General features: G+C 40.3%; 1 protein-coding gene across 2 annotated transcripts in view; it reads left to right on the top strand.

Annotated features, from left to right (window-relative positions):
- The first annotated feature begins 9,576 nt into the window (after positions 1–9,576).
- The window catches only part of glcci1a (glucocorticoid induced 1a), a 238,014-nt gene continuing 234,318 nt past the window's right edge, over positions 9,577–13,272 (top strand). The window contains exon 1 of one of the 2 annotated variants that reach the window (XM_072253399.1): positions 9,577–10,266. In XM_072253399.1, coding sequence (XP_072109500.1) covers positions 9,849–10,266 — 418 coding nt within the window. In that variant the 5' untranslated portion in view covers positions 9,577–9,848. The remainder of the gene's footprint in view (positions 10,267–13,272) is intronic. The other variant, XM_072253398.1, reaches the window with a different exon arrangement.

Here is a 13,272-nt window from a genome sequence, read left to right as displayed (position 1 = left end):
CTCCATTTCTCCTGTTTTCTTGACACCACTGTGTCAGAGAGATGACTTTTTCCCTATAGGCCACCTCATTATTGTTAAAGCCAATCAATGTAGTGTTGTCGGCAAATTTAATTAGCAGATTGGAGCTGTGGGTAGCGATACAGTCATGGGTATACAGGAGTAAAGGAGGGGACAGACACAGCCCTGAGGGTCTCCTGTATTGAGAGTCAGAGGGGTGGAGGTGAGGGAGCCCAATCTTACAACCTGCTGGCAATCTGACATGAAGTCCAGGATCCAGCTGCTCAAGGCAGGGTCAAGGCCGAAGTCTCTCAGCTTCTTGTCGAGCCTGGATGGAACTATGGTGTTGAATGCTGAACTCTAGTCCAAGAACAGCATTTTGCTGACCTACAGTGTATAAACCTGCTCCACTATATATTACATACTTTTCAAATATTTTGGGATCCTTCTTTACTTAAATGCCCATGATATCTCATTTCCCCTTTCTGCCCTCCTGATTTCCTTAAATATACCTTGCATCCTTATACTTCAAGTGACTCACTTAATCCCAGCTACCTATACCTGATTAGAGCTTCCAGATCCCTCATCCCTCAATTTCTTGTCCACATTTAAATCACATCTTAACCTAGTAAAATCTGTACCAATGGAGAACTGTTCATCTCAGTCACTTTGTCCGCTTCCATAATTATGTTAAATATAACAATTCTAATTACTATCATCAAAACATTACTCACCGAATCCCACAGGCAACCCTCTATCTGTCCAGATTCATTCCCTAAAATTAGGTTCAGTATTGTGTTCTCTTCTTTGGTTTGTAACCTATTTATTAAAATCATCCTGAATGCATTTTAGTAATTATGCATCTTCTATTACCTTTTACATATATTCTGTCTGAGATAGTGTTAAGGAAGTTGAAATCCCCAGTTATTCAGAACATAAGAAAACAGAAAGAGGTATAGTTTACCTAGCCATTAGAGCTGGTTCCACCTTTCAACAAGATTATGGCTGATCTTTAACTTTAACACCATTTTCCTGCTCTATCCACATACCTCTCCGTTCATTTCAGTTTTGAATTGAATCAATGATTGAGCCTCTACAGCCTTCTGTGAAACAAGAATCCCACGGATTCACCTTCATTCCAAGGATGATACTTCTCCCATTGGTCTATATATTTGGATACTGCGACCTCTGGTTCTAGATCATATCCAGGGTAAATATCTCTGTTGTCAAGTATTCTAAACTGTCTCAATGTTTCAAAGTGATAAAAGTTGTACACCAGAGAAACAGGCCTTTCAGTCCAGGTCAACCTTTTCACCTATCTACACTAATCCCATTTGCCCACATCAGTTCCATATCCTACCATAAACACGTGAAATTCTGCAGTTGCTGGAAATCCAAATCAAGCGCTGCAGGAACTCAGCAGGTCAGGCCGCATCTATGTGAAAGAGTAAACAGTTGACATTTTGGGCCGCCAACTTTTTTCAGAACTGAAGGGTGAAGCTGCCACAATAAAAAGGTAGTGGAGGGAAACGAGCCTAGCTGAAAGGTGATAGGTGAAGCCAGGTGGGTGGGAAAGGTCAAGTGCTGGAGAAGGAAGAATTTGATAGGAGGGGAGAGTGGACAATAGGAGAAAGGGAAGGAGGTGGGGACCCAAGGGGAAATAATAGTCCAGGGAGAAGTGCTGAAAGGTCAGGATGGGGAATAGAGGAAGCGTGGGGGCAGGATTCGTTCACTGGCATGAGAAATCGATATGCCATCACTCCTTCTATGCCTTGCCTACTTAAATGCTTGATTAAGTGACTTTTAAACAATATAAAACATAGAATATTACAACACTGCAAGGGCTATTCGCCCCTCAATGATGTGCCAATCTTGATGCCAATTTAATTTACATGTCCTCTCCCATATCCCTCCATTCCTTTCATATTCATGTGTCTATCTAAAATGAAATTTAAACTCCACCAAACTGCCTGCTTCCCCAACTATCCCTGGTAACTCTCACCAGGCCGGTACCGCTCCCTGAATAAAAAAATCTTGCTCCTCACATCCCCAACACTACCCCCTCCCTCCCCAACTTTAAAAGCATGTCTTTTGATATTTGATATTTATATCCTGGGGAAAAGATTCTGAATGTCTACCCTATCTACGTCTCATATAATTTTATAAGACCATAGGTCCATAAGACATAGGAGCAGAATTAGGCCATTTGGCCCATTGAGTCTGCTCTGCCATTTCATCATGACTGATCCATTTCTCCCGTCTTTCTTGCTGTCCAACTTTCGAGACATTGGCAAACTTATCAATCACGTCTCCTACATACATACAGTACAAATTTAAGCGTTATTATCGACTCTGAGTTAAATTTCACATCACATATTAAGAGTTTGTTCTTTCACTTAAGGAACATTCCATGAGTTTGATTTCTTATAACATCTCAAGATGCGGAAGAATTGATACATGCTTTTGTTTTTAGCCGACTAGACTACTGTAACGCACTCTTCAGGACTGAGGAGAAAGGATATAAATTGGCTGCAGCTTGTTCAAAATGCAGCCGCAAGAATCTTAACCAAAAAAGGAAAATCTGAGCACACTTCACCGGTTTTAGTATTACACTGGCTGCCTGGGTCCTTTACAATCAATTTTAAAATAGCCTTAATTGTATACAAGGCTCTGAATAATCTAGCTCCTCCATATATTTTGGAGTGCCCTTACATCTCTAACCATAATCTTAGATCCATGAATACTGGTTTGCTTAGTGTTCTTAGAGCCAAACGTACAAGAACTGGTGATGTAGCCTTTTGCTCTTATGCACCAAAAATCTGGTATACTCCACTGACTGAGATATGCCAGGCTAGCACTGTAGAAAGTTTCAAAAAATTGTCCTACTTATAGGATTATTTAATGTCTGTTGATGTTGATTTCATTGATATAACTTGGTATAATTGGAATGCTGTTGTTCGCTTCAAGTGTTTGCATGATTTTTATTCTTTATCTTTAATTGGGTTATTTCGGGATTCATGTTTTGTGGCTATATGTGAGCATAATTTATACATACTTTATAATGAATTGTCTAATCTTGAATATTTGATTAAATTTTATTTTATATGTTTGTCTTCTAATTTAAAATTTTGTCCCTTATTTTTATGACGATATTGATTTATCTTTACAATCTATGCAAAGAACGTTGACCCTGAATCTCAGTGTACGATAGGTGCTATATAAATAATGTTATATATAATATACATCCATGTGATTTATATATATATTACCAACAATATGGATCCCTGTAGTACTCTACTGGTCATAGACAAATAGAGAAAAGCACGCTCTGCCTCCTATCACCAAGCCAATTTTGGATCCAATTAGCTAGCTTTCCCTGAATCCAATGTTTCAATAAAGTCACCTGTAATTTCGTCAACAATTCAGGAAATAAAAGTCTTTTCTACTCCATCTCATATCATATGACAGGTATCACTATACTGGTACCATTCTGATTCTTCAATGCACCCGTCCACAGCAAGTCCATCTACACTCTGTTGATCCAACAATTGTGCCAGGAGATTCTATGGAAATGAAAGAGACAGCCAGATGGTCTGTTTCCTCCTAAATGCTAGGGTCAAGTTTGTCTCACATTGAGTCCACAGCATTCTTAAGAGAGAGGGCGAGTCATGGTACACATTGGTACCAATGGCATTGGTAGAAAAAGGGACCTCAAGAGTCCTGAAGAACTAAAGAAGACAGCTAGGTAGAACCACAAGGGTGGCAATATTTGGACTGCTGCTTGTGCCATGTGCCAATGATGGTAAGAATAGATGATACAGCAGGTGAATGCGTGGCTAAAGAATTGGTGCGGGGGCAGGATTTCAGATTTATGGATTATTGGACTCTCTTCTGGGATAATGGGAGGTTATGACCTGTGCAAAAGGGACGTTAGGCCTGAACTGAAAAGGGACCAATGTCCTTGTGGGTAGGTGCGCTAGAACTGTTGGGGTGGGTTTCCACTAGGTCGGTAGGGGGATGGGAACCGGAATGATAGGTCAGATGGTGGAGCAGTTGGTGTAAAGGTAGATGTAATGGAAGGAGTGGGTGGGATTGGATTGGGAACCGCAGGGCTATGTATTGGAAGCACGAAGAGGTTCTGAGTCAGGGAAGGAAGGTGCAGACCACCCCACATGTTACTCACCCAGCTGCCTCGTTAGCCATTTCCTGCCTCCCCATCACAGGGAGAATCTGCCTCATTAGCCACGTGAGAACTCATAAAAGCAGAATGGAAATGAGTCATCTGTGATCCTAATGAATTGTCTACAATGATATAATCGTACTAAGATTTATTTATATAAATCATAACTGATTTGATAATTAATTTGAAGTGATACACTTTGGAAGTTCAAAGCTGTAGGCAGAGCACAGGGTTAGTGGCAGGATTCATAGCAATGTTGGGGAACAGCAAGATCTTGGGGTCCACATCCACAAGTCCCTCAAAATTGTCACACAAGTTGTTCGGGTGATTAAGAAGGCATATGATGTGTTGGCCTTCACTAGTCAGGGATTGAGTCATAAACTGCAAGGTAATGTTGTAGCTCTACAGAAATCTGATTAGACCACACTTGGAGTTCAGTTCTGGTCACCTCGTTATCGGAACGAGTGACAGTTTTAGAGAGGGTGCAAAGGAGATTTACTAGGATGCTACCTGGATTAGAGAGCATGTCTTACAAGAAGAGGTTGAGCAAGTTAGGGCTTTTATCTTTAGAGAGAAGGAGGATGAAAAGTGACTTGATACCTTTCGTTTTTTTTGCACTACCTTACTTTCTATTTTCTATTTATAAATTGTAATTTAAATTTTTAATATTTATTATCGATTTGTACTCCAGGGAGCGGGAAGCGCAGAATCAAATATCGCTGTGATGATTGTACATTCTAGTATCAATTGTTTGGCAACAATAAAGTATAAGTACGTATATAAGACAAGAGGCATAGTAAAGTAGACAACCAGTACCTTTCTTCCAAAATGGCAATTGCTGATAGATTAGGACATATTTTTAAAGTGACTGGAGGAAAGTATATTGAGGATGTACAGGGATGTCAGAAGTATTTTTTTTACTGAACACAAAGTTCATAGCACACGATACTAAGTGTGGTGATAGAGGCAGATACATTAGGGACATTTACGATAGCTACATGGATGAAAGAAAATTGGAGGACAACATGAGAGGGAAGTGTTAAACCTTCGAGTAGATTAAAGGGTTGTACAATATCGTGGGCTGAGGGGCCTGTACTGTTCCAGGTTCTAAATCTTCTTGCAGTAAAGATCCAACACATTTGTCTTCCTGCTGCACTTGTATATTAGTGATCAGTAATATGTCCAAGGGCAGCTTGAGAAAGACCATCAGTCCTTCTTAGTTAATTAACTCAATTCAGGAATGGATATAATTATCAATTTCGTGTGCTTAAACATTGTTGGGACCATATTGAAAGTCATCTAACATTCAAATGTACTCTCTCGACAACTGTTCATTCATTACGCTGATAGATATTGCCTCACAAAACATTGATAGTCAAATTCGCCACTATACAGTAACTCTGCTCAGTAATACTATTAGTTTCTAAGTGCCTTCCTATTACACCTCTTCTTATATCCCACATTTTCTCCACCACCAATGGCAGGCTGCAGGTTTCCCATTTATTCCACCTTCCTTTTTTAAATAGGTACTACTTTCCTATTAACAAGAACCATACAAGAATCCTTAAAATTTTGGAGATTCCATTTTCTCCATAGCAACTTTCCAAATTGCTGATCTCCCACGATCCTTGGGACTTTACAGTTTCCAGGCTCATTACTGTCCCAATTTTTTTCACATTCCCCTTCTCCCAATTCAGAGGTCTGGCTCTATATTTTTTTTCACCCCCTACTGACTGTGTGAGAACCTACAACACCCCAGCAATTTTATTTTGTTTCACAATTCCATCCATTGTTCGCCTCTCTAGCATATCATTTCTCATTCTTGCTCTCATTGTTTTCAAGCCAGTGTAGTAAAGCCCAACCCTTCTCCATTGTGATTCCTATCTTGCAACTAGAAATAGTTTCTTCAAGCAGTGTTTCAACATTGTTGTGATACCATATTTCCATCTAACAGTGCTCTGAATAATAGCATCAATTAATTGTTTTCTAAAATGCAGTTTGCAGAGTTTCCAACATTCTACTGATACAAAGGCCTTCATGTCCATGGATTGCCAGTTAAACTTTAAAATACGATTAATTATAAATGTCTTCACATACTTTTTTGCCTTTAATTTGGGTTATGATAGCCAAAATTTTAGACTGCCAGTTATTACACGCTTCCTCCAATGGGATATAAAGCAGTTGAATGTTCATTCCACAATCAGGATCATACAGGGCCAAAAAAAGTCCTTCAGCCCAACTGGTCCATACCGACAAGATTCGCATCCGGCCTAGTCCCACTTGCCTGTTTTTTTGGCCTATATCCCTCTGAGCCTTTGCCTGTTTTTTTGGCCTATATCCCTCTGAGCCTTTCCTATCTGTATACCAGTTCAAGTACTTACTAAATGTTGTTAGAGTGCCTGCCTCAACCAGTTCAACAAGTAGGTTAGACAAAGAAGAATTGGTGGATGTCGTGTACTTGGATTTTCAGAAGGCCTTTGACAAGGTGCCACACATGAAACTGCTTAACAAGGTAAGAGCCCAAGGTATTACAGGATAGATAATAGCATGGATAGAGCAGTGGCTGATTGGCAGGAGGCAAAGATTGTGAATAAAGGGAGCCTTTTCAGATGGTCTGCTGCTGCCTAGTGGTGTTCTACAGGAGTCTGTGTAGGGACTGATTCTTTTTACATTGTATGTCAACGATTTGGATGACAGAATTGATACCTTTGTATTCAAGTTTGGAGACGATATGAAGATAGGTGGAGGGGCAGGTGGTTGAAGAAGCAGGGGAGCTGCAGAAGGACATAGACAGATTAGGAGAATGGGCAAAGAAGTGGCAGATGGAATAAAGTGCCATTTTGGTAGAAGGATTAAAAGTATAGACTGTTTTCTAAATGGGAAGAAAATTTAAAACATCTGAGGTGCAAAAGGATTTGGGAGCCCTCATACAGAATTTCTTAAAGGTTAATTTGCAGGTTGAGTCGGTGGTGAGGAAGGCAAATTCCTTTTCAAGAGGACTAGAATATAAAAGCAATGATGCAAAGCTGAGACTTTATAAAGCAGTGGTGAAGCCAGAGTATTGACAGCAGTTTTGAACCATTTAAGAAAGGATGTGCTGACACTAGAAAGGGTTCTGAGGAGGCTCACAAGAATGATTCCAGTAATGAAAGGCTTATCATATGAGAAGCGATTGATGGCTCTGGGCCTGTAATTGCTGGAATTTAGAAGAAAGGGGTGGTGTGGAAATGTCATCAAAACCTATCAAACATTGAAATGCCCAGATAGACTGGATGTGGAGAGGATATTTCCTATGGTGGGGCAAGTCTATGACCGGAGGGCATAGCCTCAGAATAGAGGGAAGTCCATCGAGAACAGAGAGAAGGAGAAATTTACTAATCTAGAGGGTGGTGAATCTGTAGAATTGTTGCCACAGGTGGCTGTGGAGGCCAGATCATTGGGTGTATTTAAGGCACCGGTCAGGGCGTGAATGGTTATGAGGAGAAGGCAGGAGAATAGGGTTGAAAGAGAAATGGATTAGCCATGATGAAAGAGCAGAGCAGACACAACGGGCCCAATGGCCCAATTCCGCTCCTGTGTCTACTTGTCTTATCTGGCAGTTCGTTCCATAGACTGATTATTCTCTGGTGAAAAATTTGTCCCTTAGGTTAATATTAAATCTCTCTTACCTTTAACCTATTCCCTACAATCTTCAGTGAGCTGTAACCATTCACTCCATACTAGCAGTTACCAGGTCTAACATCTAACATTTCTTTGACAGCTGCATAACACCTTTGTTCAAATTGGCAATGAGCAAATGTTCCTTCTGAGGCTTTACTGCTACAGAATTTGGTACAGCCTGACGCTCGAAGTGCTGGTTACATGTTTAAAGATCTGAAATTAAATCCTTAGGAATTACAGGGAGCATGCAGGACAAGAGTCTTTTGGAGGTAAAATCGTGATGTAATTGAGAGTGGTGGGACATAGGTTTTGTCATCATTAAGCAGGAGTGGGAGGGATGTTGGAGTATGCTTCCAAGCTGGGTTGCAAGTTGTATTTGCCAATTTTAAAAAAATGCAGGGATAGTAGAAATCATCATTTGCATAATGAAAACATAATTATGGTGCACATACGATTTAAAAGGGCTGGAAAATTGGCAATTGTCAGATTCCTCCAAGAGGTATGTGCCCTTAGGAGTGGGCCATCAAAAAAAATGTCATATAGGAAATAGGGGCAGTAAACCATGCAGCTCTTCGTGCCTCAGCCACCATTTAATAAAATCATGGCTGATCTTCTACCTCAACATCATTTCCTTTACTTTCCCCAATATCCCACGATTCTTCTAACATTAAGAAATCAATAGATGACTGCCTTTAATACTCCTCCACTGCAGTCTGGCCAATTTGCCCTTTGACATTATCAATTCCATCGAAATTGGGTTCTACTCTGCAATGGAAAAAGAATCCAAATTATGGGGTCAATAGCATTAAATGGACGGTCATGCTTGGGAGTAATGCGAATGATCATTTCTATTGTAGTTTATTCTTGCTCGATCTCACCCACTTTATTAAACGAGATTTTGCACACGAGTTGGTAATTTAATGTTATATTTTAAACGCGCTGCTGAAGAGCTAAATTCGAAAAAGCCGAGCGACAGGAGAAGCTTTCAATTGTGCGCCCCGCCATTTTCATAAAAGCCTGGCCAACATATGTTGGGGTTTCAGTTTTTGTAATTTGAAAGAGTATCGCGATATCCAAAACAAATAAAAGTCAAGTGGAACAATAATGCACAATTCCACAGCTGGGTTTGGCGAGATTTATGCACAAAGGTAAGGGCCTGGTTTAAGCTCGAATGCTAAGTCCACGGAGCCAAACAATTTTAATACATTCCAGGAAGCGGGGGGGGGTGAATGAGTCTTCTCGCTTAAAAGTTAACTATTTCAATATTGTTATAATGCAAAAGAAAGTAAATATCCTGTAATCAGCTGAAGTACAACCAATGAGTAAGAAGAGTCCCAGCAGCAAACTAACCTCGCACTGTGAAGACAGGTTGCGTGTAGCTGCCAATCACAAGCGCGTCACAGCTCGATCACTGCCAACGCAGCGAACTCACTTCAGGAATTGGACAGGTGATTGAGTGAAGGAGCTGTCAATCAAACTAATGTTGAGCGAATAGCAAATAGTAGGGGGAGGATTGTAGTGCTCCAGCCTTTTGGCTGGAGAATGATGCTGACAATTATTGCAGGAAATGGGTGAGACGACGAGCAAAGTGGCTAATCGGGTGGAGCGGCCCATCCTTTCCTTGCCACGATAGGAGGGAATCAACGTCAATCATCCCTAGCCCCGCTCTGCTGCGATCCCGTGCCACAGCTGGGGTTCTGATTGGTGCGGAAGCTGTCAATAATCGGTCCCGGGCTGCTTCTGGTTGTCGTTTCTTTAGAGCTTGGTTGAGGAGAGCAACGCGAATGAGTGAGAAGTGGATTAACTGGAGTCACTTTAACAAGCAGCAACCTGGAACGGGACCTATTCAGGCCAAAAAGGGGTCATTTTTTCCTAAAATAACACCATTTGGGACAGTAACAAAAATATTCCCGAGCACCCAGCGTACGTGGAGTGAAGACAGTCGGCATTATTTTTAGAAAAACAACATTTTGTATATTTTTTAAACAATCCTGTATTAAAGGATCTCGCCATGTCGTCCACACAACCAGCGTCTCAAAGAGTGCGGCGCAATGGATCGCCTACTTCGAACCGCCTGCAACCCATAAGGGCCACCGTGCCCTTCCAGCTGAGACAAGGCAATAACAGCCCGACCCGCTCTTCCTCCTCATGCAGCAACGGTGGCGGTGGCGGTGGCGGCGGCGGCGGCGGCTGCTCACCGGCGGCGGCGTCAGCATCAACAACCACTGCAACCATCTCGACCTCAACAGCGGCCACATCCACCACCCCCAATGGACAGAAACTTTCCCCGACCTCGTCACCCACGTCCTCGCTCTGGGCTCCGACTGCAGCTGTCGTCGCCGCCGCCGCCGACGGCCGCATGAGGCACAGAAGGTCTCCTGACAGCAGGAGCTCACCTGAGAGGAGCCCCGGCTCTCCTGTTTATAAAGGTACAGAGGAAAGCCAGAAAAACACTGTTAAATTAAAGGATCAAAGCAATACCATTATTTGTAAACTTCCCCCCCCTTCAAATTTGTTTACAGATATTGATTTTGAGCTTTTAAGTGTATTTTAGTACAACTATGTGGAGATTAAAACGGGTAATAGGAATGGTTTTCTAACTGTTCAGTAAATGTAGACAAATAAGTCTTCTCGTGTACCGATTCCAATGCTGCACAAGAACGTTCCAACTACTGGACCCGGTACTGTCTCAAAACGTAATAAATTGCAATTATGTGTAATTTCTTCGTGAGGAGAGTACAGAAAGATAGCTGCAGGGTTTTGCGATGTTTATGTCGATGCAGAAACTAACTTAAAACAACATTTTGTGAGGTTCTGTGTCTGCTTTTATAAACAAGGGCATATGCCCTGAAGGATGTTATTTTTTTTCCCCTTCAGGATTTAACCTATTGTGTCAGATTTCCCAGATTATCAATGCCTGAAAGAAGACAAATTGGAATGGCGGCAAAGGACATTTACAATTTTTTTTGTTAAACTCGCGAACAAGATACGAAGTAAGCTTTTGGTTGTCTGCATTGTTTAAAATAAGACGTAGGAAGCATATTTCAGTTAACTTAGTAAAATACCATCCACAACATTGTTAAGGATGTCGCGATGCAATAATCCGAATGGCAATTTGTAGCACTTTAATATTTCTTCAAATATTCTGTTGTGAAATCCGGATTTCAGATTCCGCTTTCGGTCTCTAAAGTTGAGAAATGCTATTATGAAGCAGAAGTCAAATTGAGGGTCATTGCATCACTGAGGAGGGACCAAAATGAGAGGCTGCCTCATTTATCCTCTTTTTGCAATGAAGTGTATGCACTATTTCTATAAAGGCTAGCGTTGCCCAGTATTCCTTGATCACTCTAAAGAAAGCTTTCCTCCACATAGAAACATGATTAGACGATAATTAATCAGGTTAAATAAGGAATAATTTACATAAAATAAGAATACAATCAGGCAATTATGAATGTGAGATGTACATCGTTAATAGAGCATATATGATGTTGTAATTGGCAGAATTGTTATAAATATAAATTCATGGCTGAAATCCAGCGTTTTATATTTTGAACTTGAGATAGGATAGTGTATAGAAAAAAACAAGTCATCGGAACGTTTTTTTTCTGTATCAAATTGTTACGTGCGCAACCCATCCTGCAAAACTTGATCGAGATCAGATTTCATCCTATTGTGTATTTACTTTGACCGCCAGATTAAAATGTCACCTTTTTCCCCCCTGGCGTTTGTCGTTTACGAGATAACTGCGCTAATGGCACCAATGCACAATTACCAAGGGTTTTCGTTATGTATGTTACCCACTTGTACAGGATCACATTCAGAAACTTGGAGGGGTGGGGGAGTTGGCGAAGAAAAACGTGAATGAAATTAAAACTGTGGTTTTAATCCTACGTGATTTAAGAAGCAATTCCGAATACGAATTTAATAATTTAAGGCTTTCCGAATCTATTCAGTTAAGGTGGGGGAGAGTATTTTTTTAAAGAACGATAATGACATTCAGTGCCGGAGAATGGGTTGCTTTATGCAGAGCTGCCGAATGCACTTGGCATTCAGACAGTAACACATGGACGAAGGGATTGTGGTATTTTAATTCATTCAGGGGCCGTAGCAAAGGGCAATACAGGGATTCTGCTAAGGCATAGAACATCCAAGTTGTACGAAATGCAAGTATTTGCAGAATTTATTCAGGAAAAATATTAATCATTGCATTTTAATTAAAATATGAAATTGATTTCGCTTGCGTACCCGAAAAATAAGATAACGGTCGGCGGGCGCATTTTCCTTCCCCTCCACCGATCATCAGATCAGGAGATTTAACGTACAAAATCGGTGAGTTGTTCGCATTTGTTGTTTACAAAATGTTTGCTGTCTGACCTGGTTTCCACGGATCGGGCATTAAGTTAGTTGGTCCAGATCGCTCGATGCTTTTCTCTAATGTGCAAAGTGAGTACGCAATAATTCCATAACTCTCCCTCCCCAATCAAACAAACATATTGATTCACTGTTGCGTCAGCCTTTCTGTACGTTATTTGTCATGTGTAATGATAGTGACCTTGATCTATATATATATATGTATATATATATATATATATACACACAAGATGGGTCTCCTTGTGTGTGACCTCCAGACTGTCAATTGTAAGACTATTTTATTTCAGAAAGCATTTCAACAGTTGTAAATAACTTTGCTAAACTAAATGGTCCGGATGATAGTCAGCCATAGTAGTGTTTACCAATGAATCCTGTAGATGTGATTAAAGATTAAAAATCTAATGCTAAATGGTAAACAAATTTGGGTGATTAAATTTTAAATCAGATTTGGATTGAAAATTGTGCTTTGGGGGAGGTGAATATCAATGATCCAGAAGTATTTTTTTGTAAGAACATTGAGTGGAGCTGTTAGAGGAAGTACAGTTTCTGGGAGGAGGAGGAGGAGGTGTAATTCTAGATGTTATTTCATCCCATAGATCTTTGAGATTCTTTGTCTGGTATAGGATTTGAGTCTGCAATTTTGTAGTTAAGACTGGTTAAAATAACCACTTTAGAATTCAAATGTTTGCTTTAAAATATTTATGTTAACAATTAAAGCCAACTTTGGATTAAAATTTTACCATCAAATCCATACTTTAGGGCATTAAGTTTTTGGCAGAATTCAGCTGTTACTATTTTTAAATATCAAAAACTCTTAATGTTAGTAGAATGGAGATCCAGTCTTGTCAGCTATTTCTAGTAATTATTTTGTAGGGTAAAATGAATATTTTTTCCATTCTGGTTATTGTATTTATAGTTTTTTTTCTATTGTGTCACCCTGAACACCATTGGGGAAATAATTCCTTCTTTGTAACCATTAAATACTCTCATTGAAATTTGTTTGTATTGTCCATAGTGCGGTCAAAGTTTACAATATTGCAATAGACCATTGGGCTTAAACCATC

This window comes from Mobula birostris, chromosome 3, assembly GCF_030028105.1.
Source record: "Mobula birostris isolate sMobBir1 chromosome 3, sMobBir1.hap1, whole genome shotgun sequence".
Taxonomy (NCBI): domain Eukaryota; kingdom Metazoa; phylum Chordata; class Chondrichthyes; order Myliobatiformes; family Myliobatidae; genus Mobula; species Mobula birostris.
The sequence above is the reverse complement of the archived record's forward strand: the minus strand, read 5'-3'. Positions and strand labels throughout refer to the sequence as shown.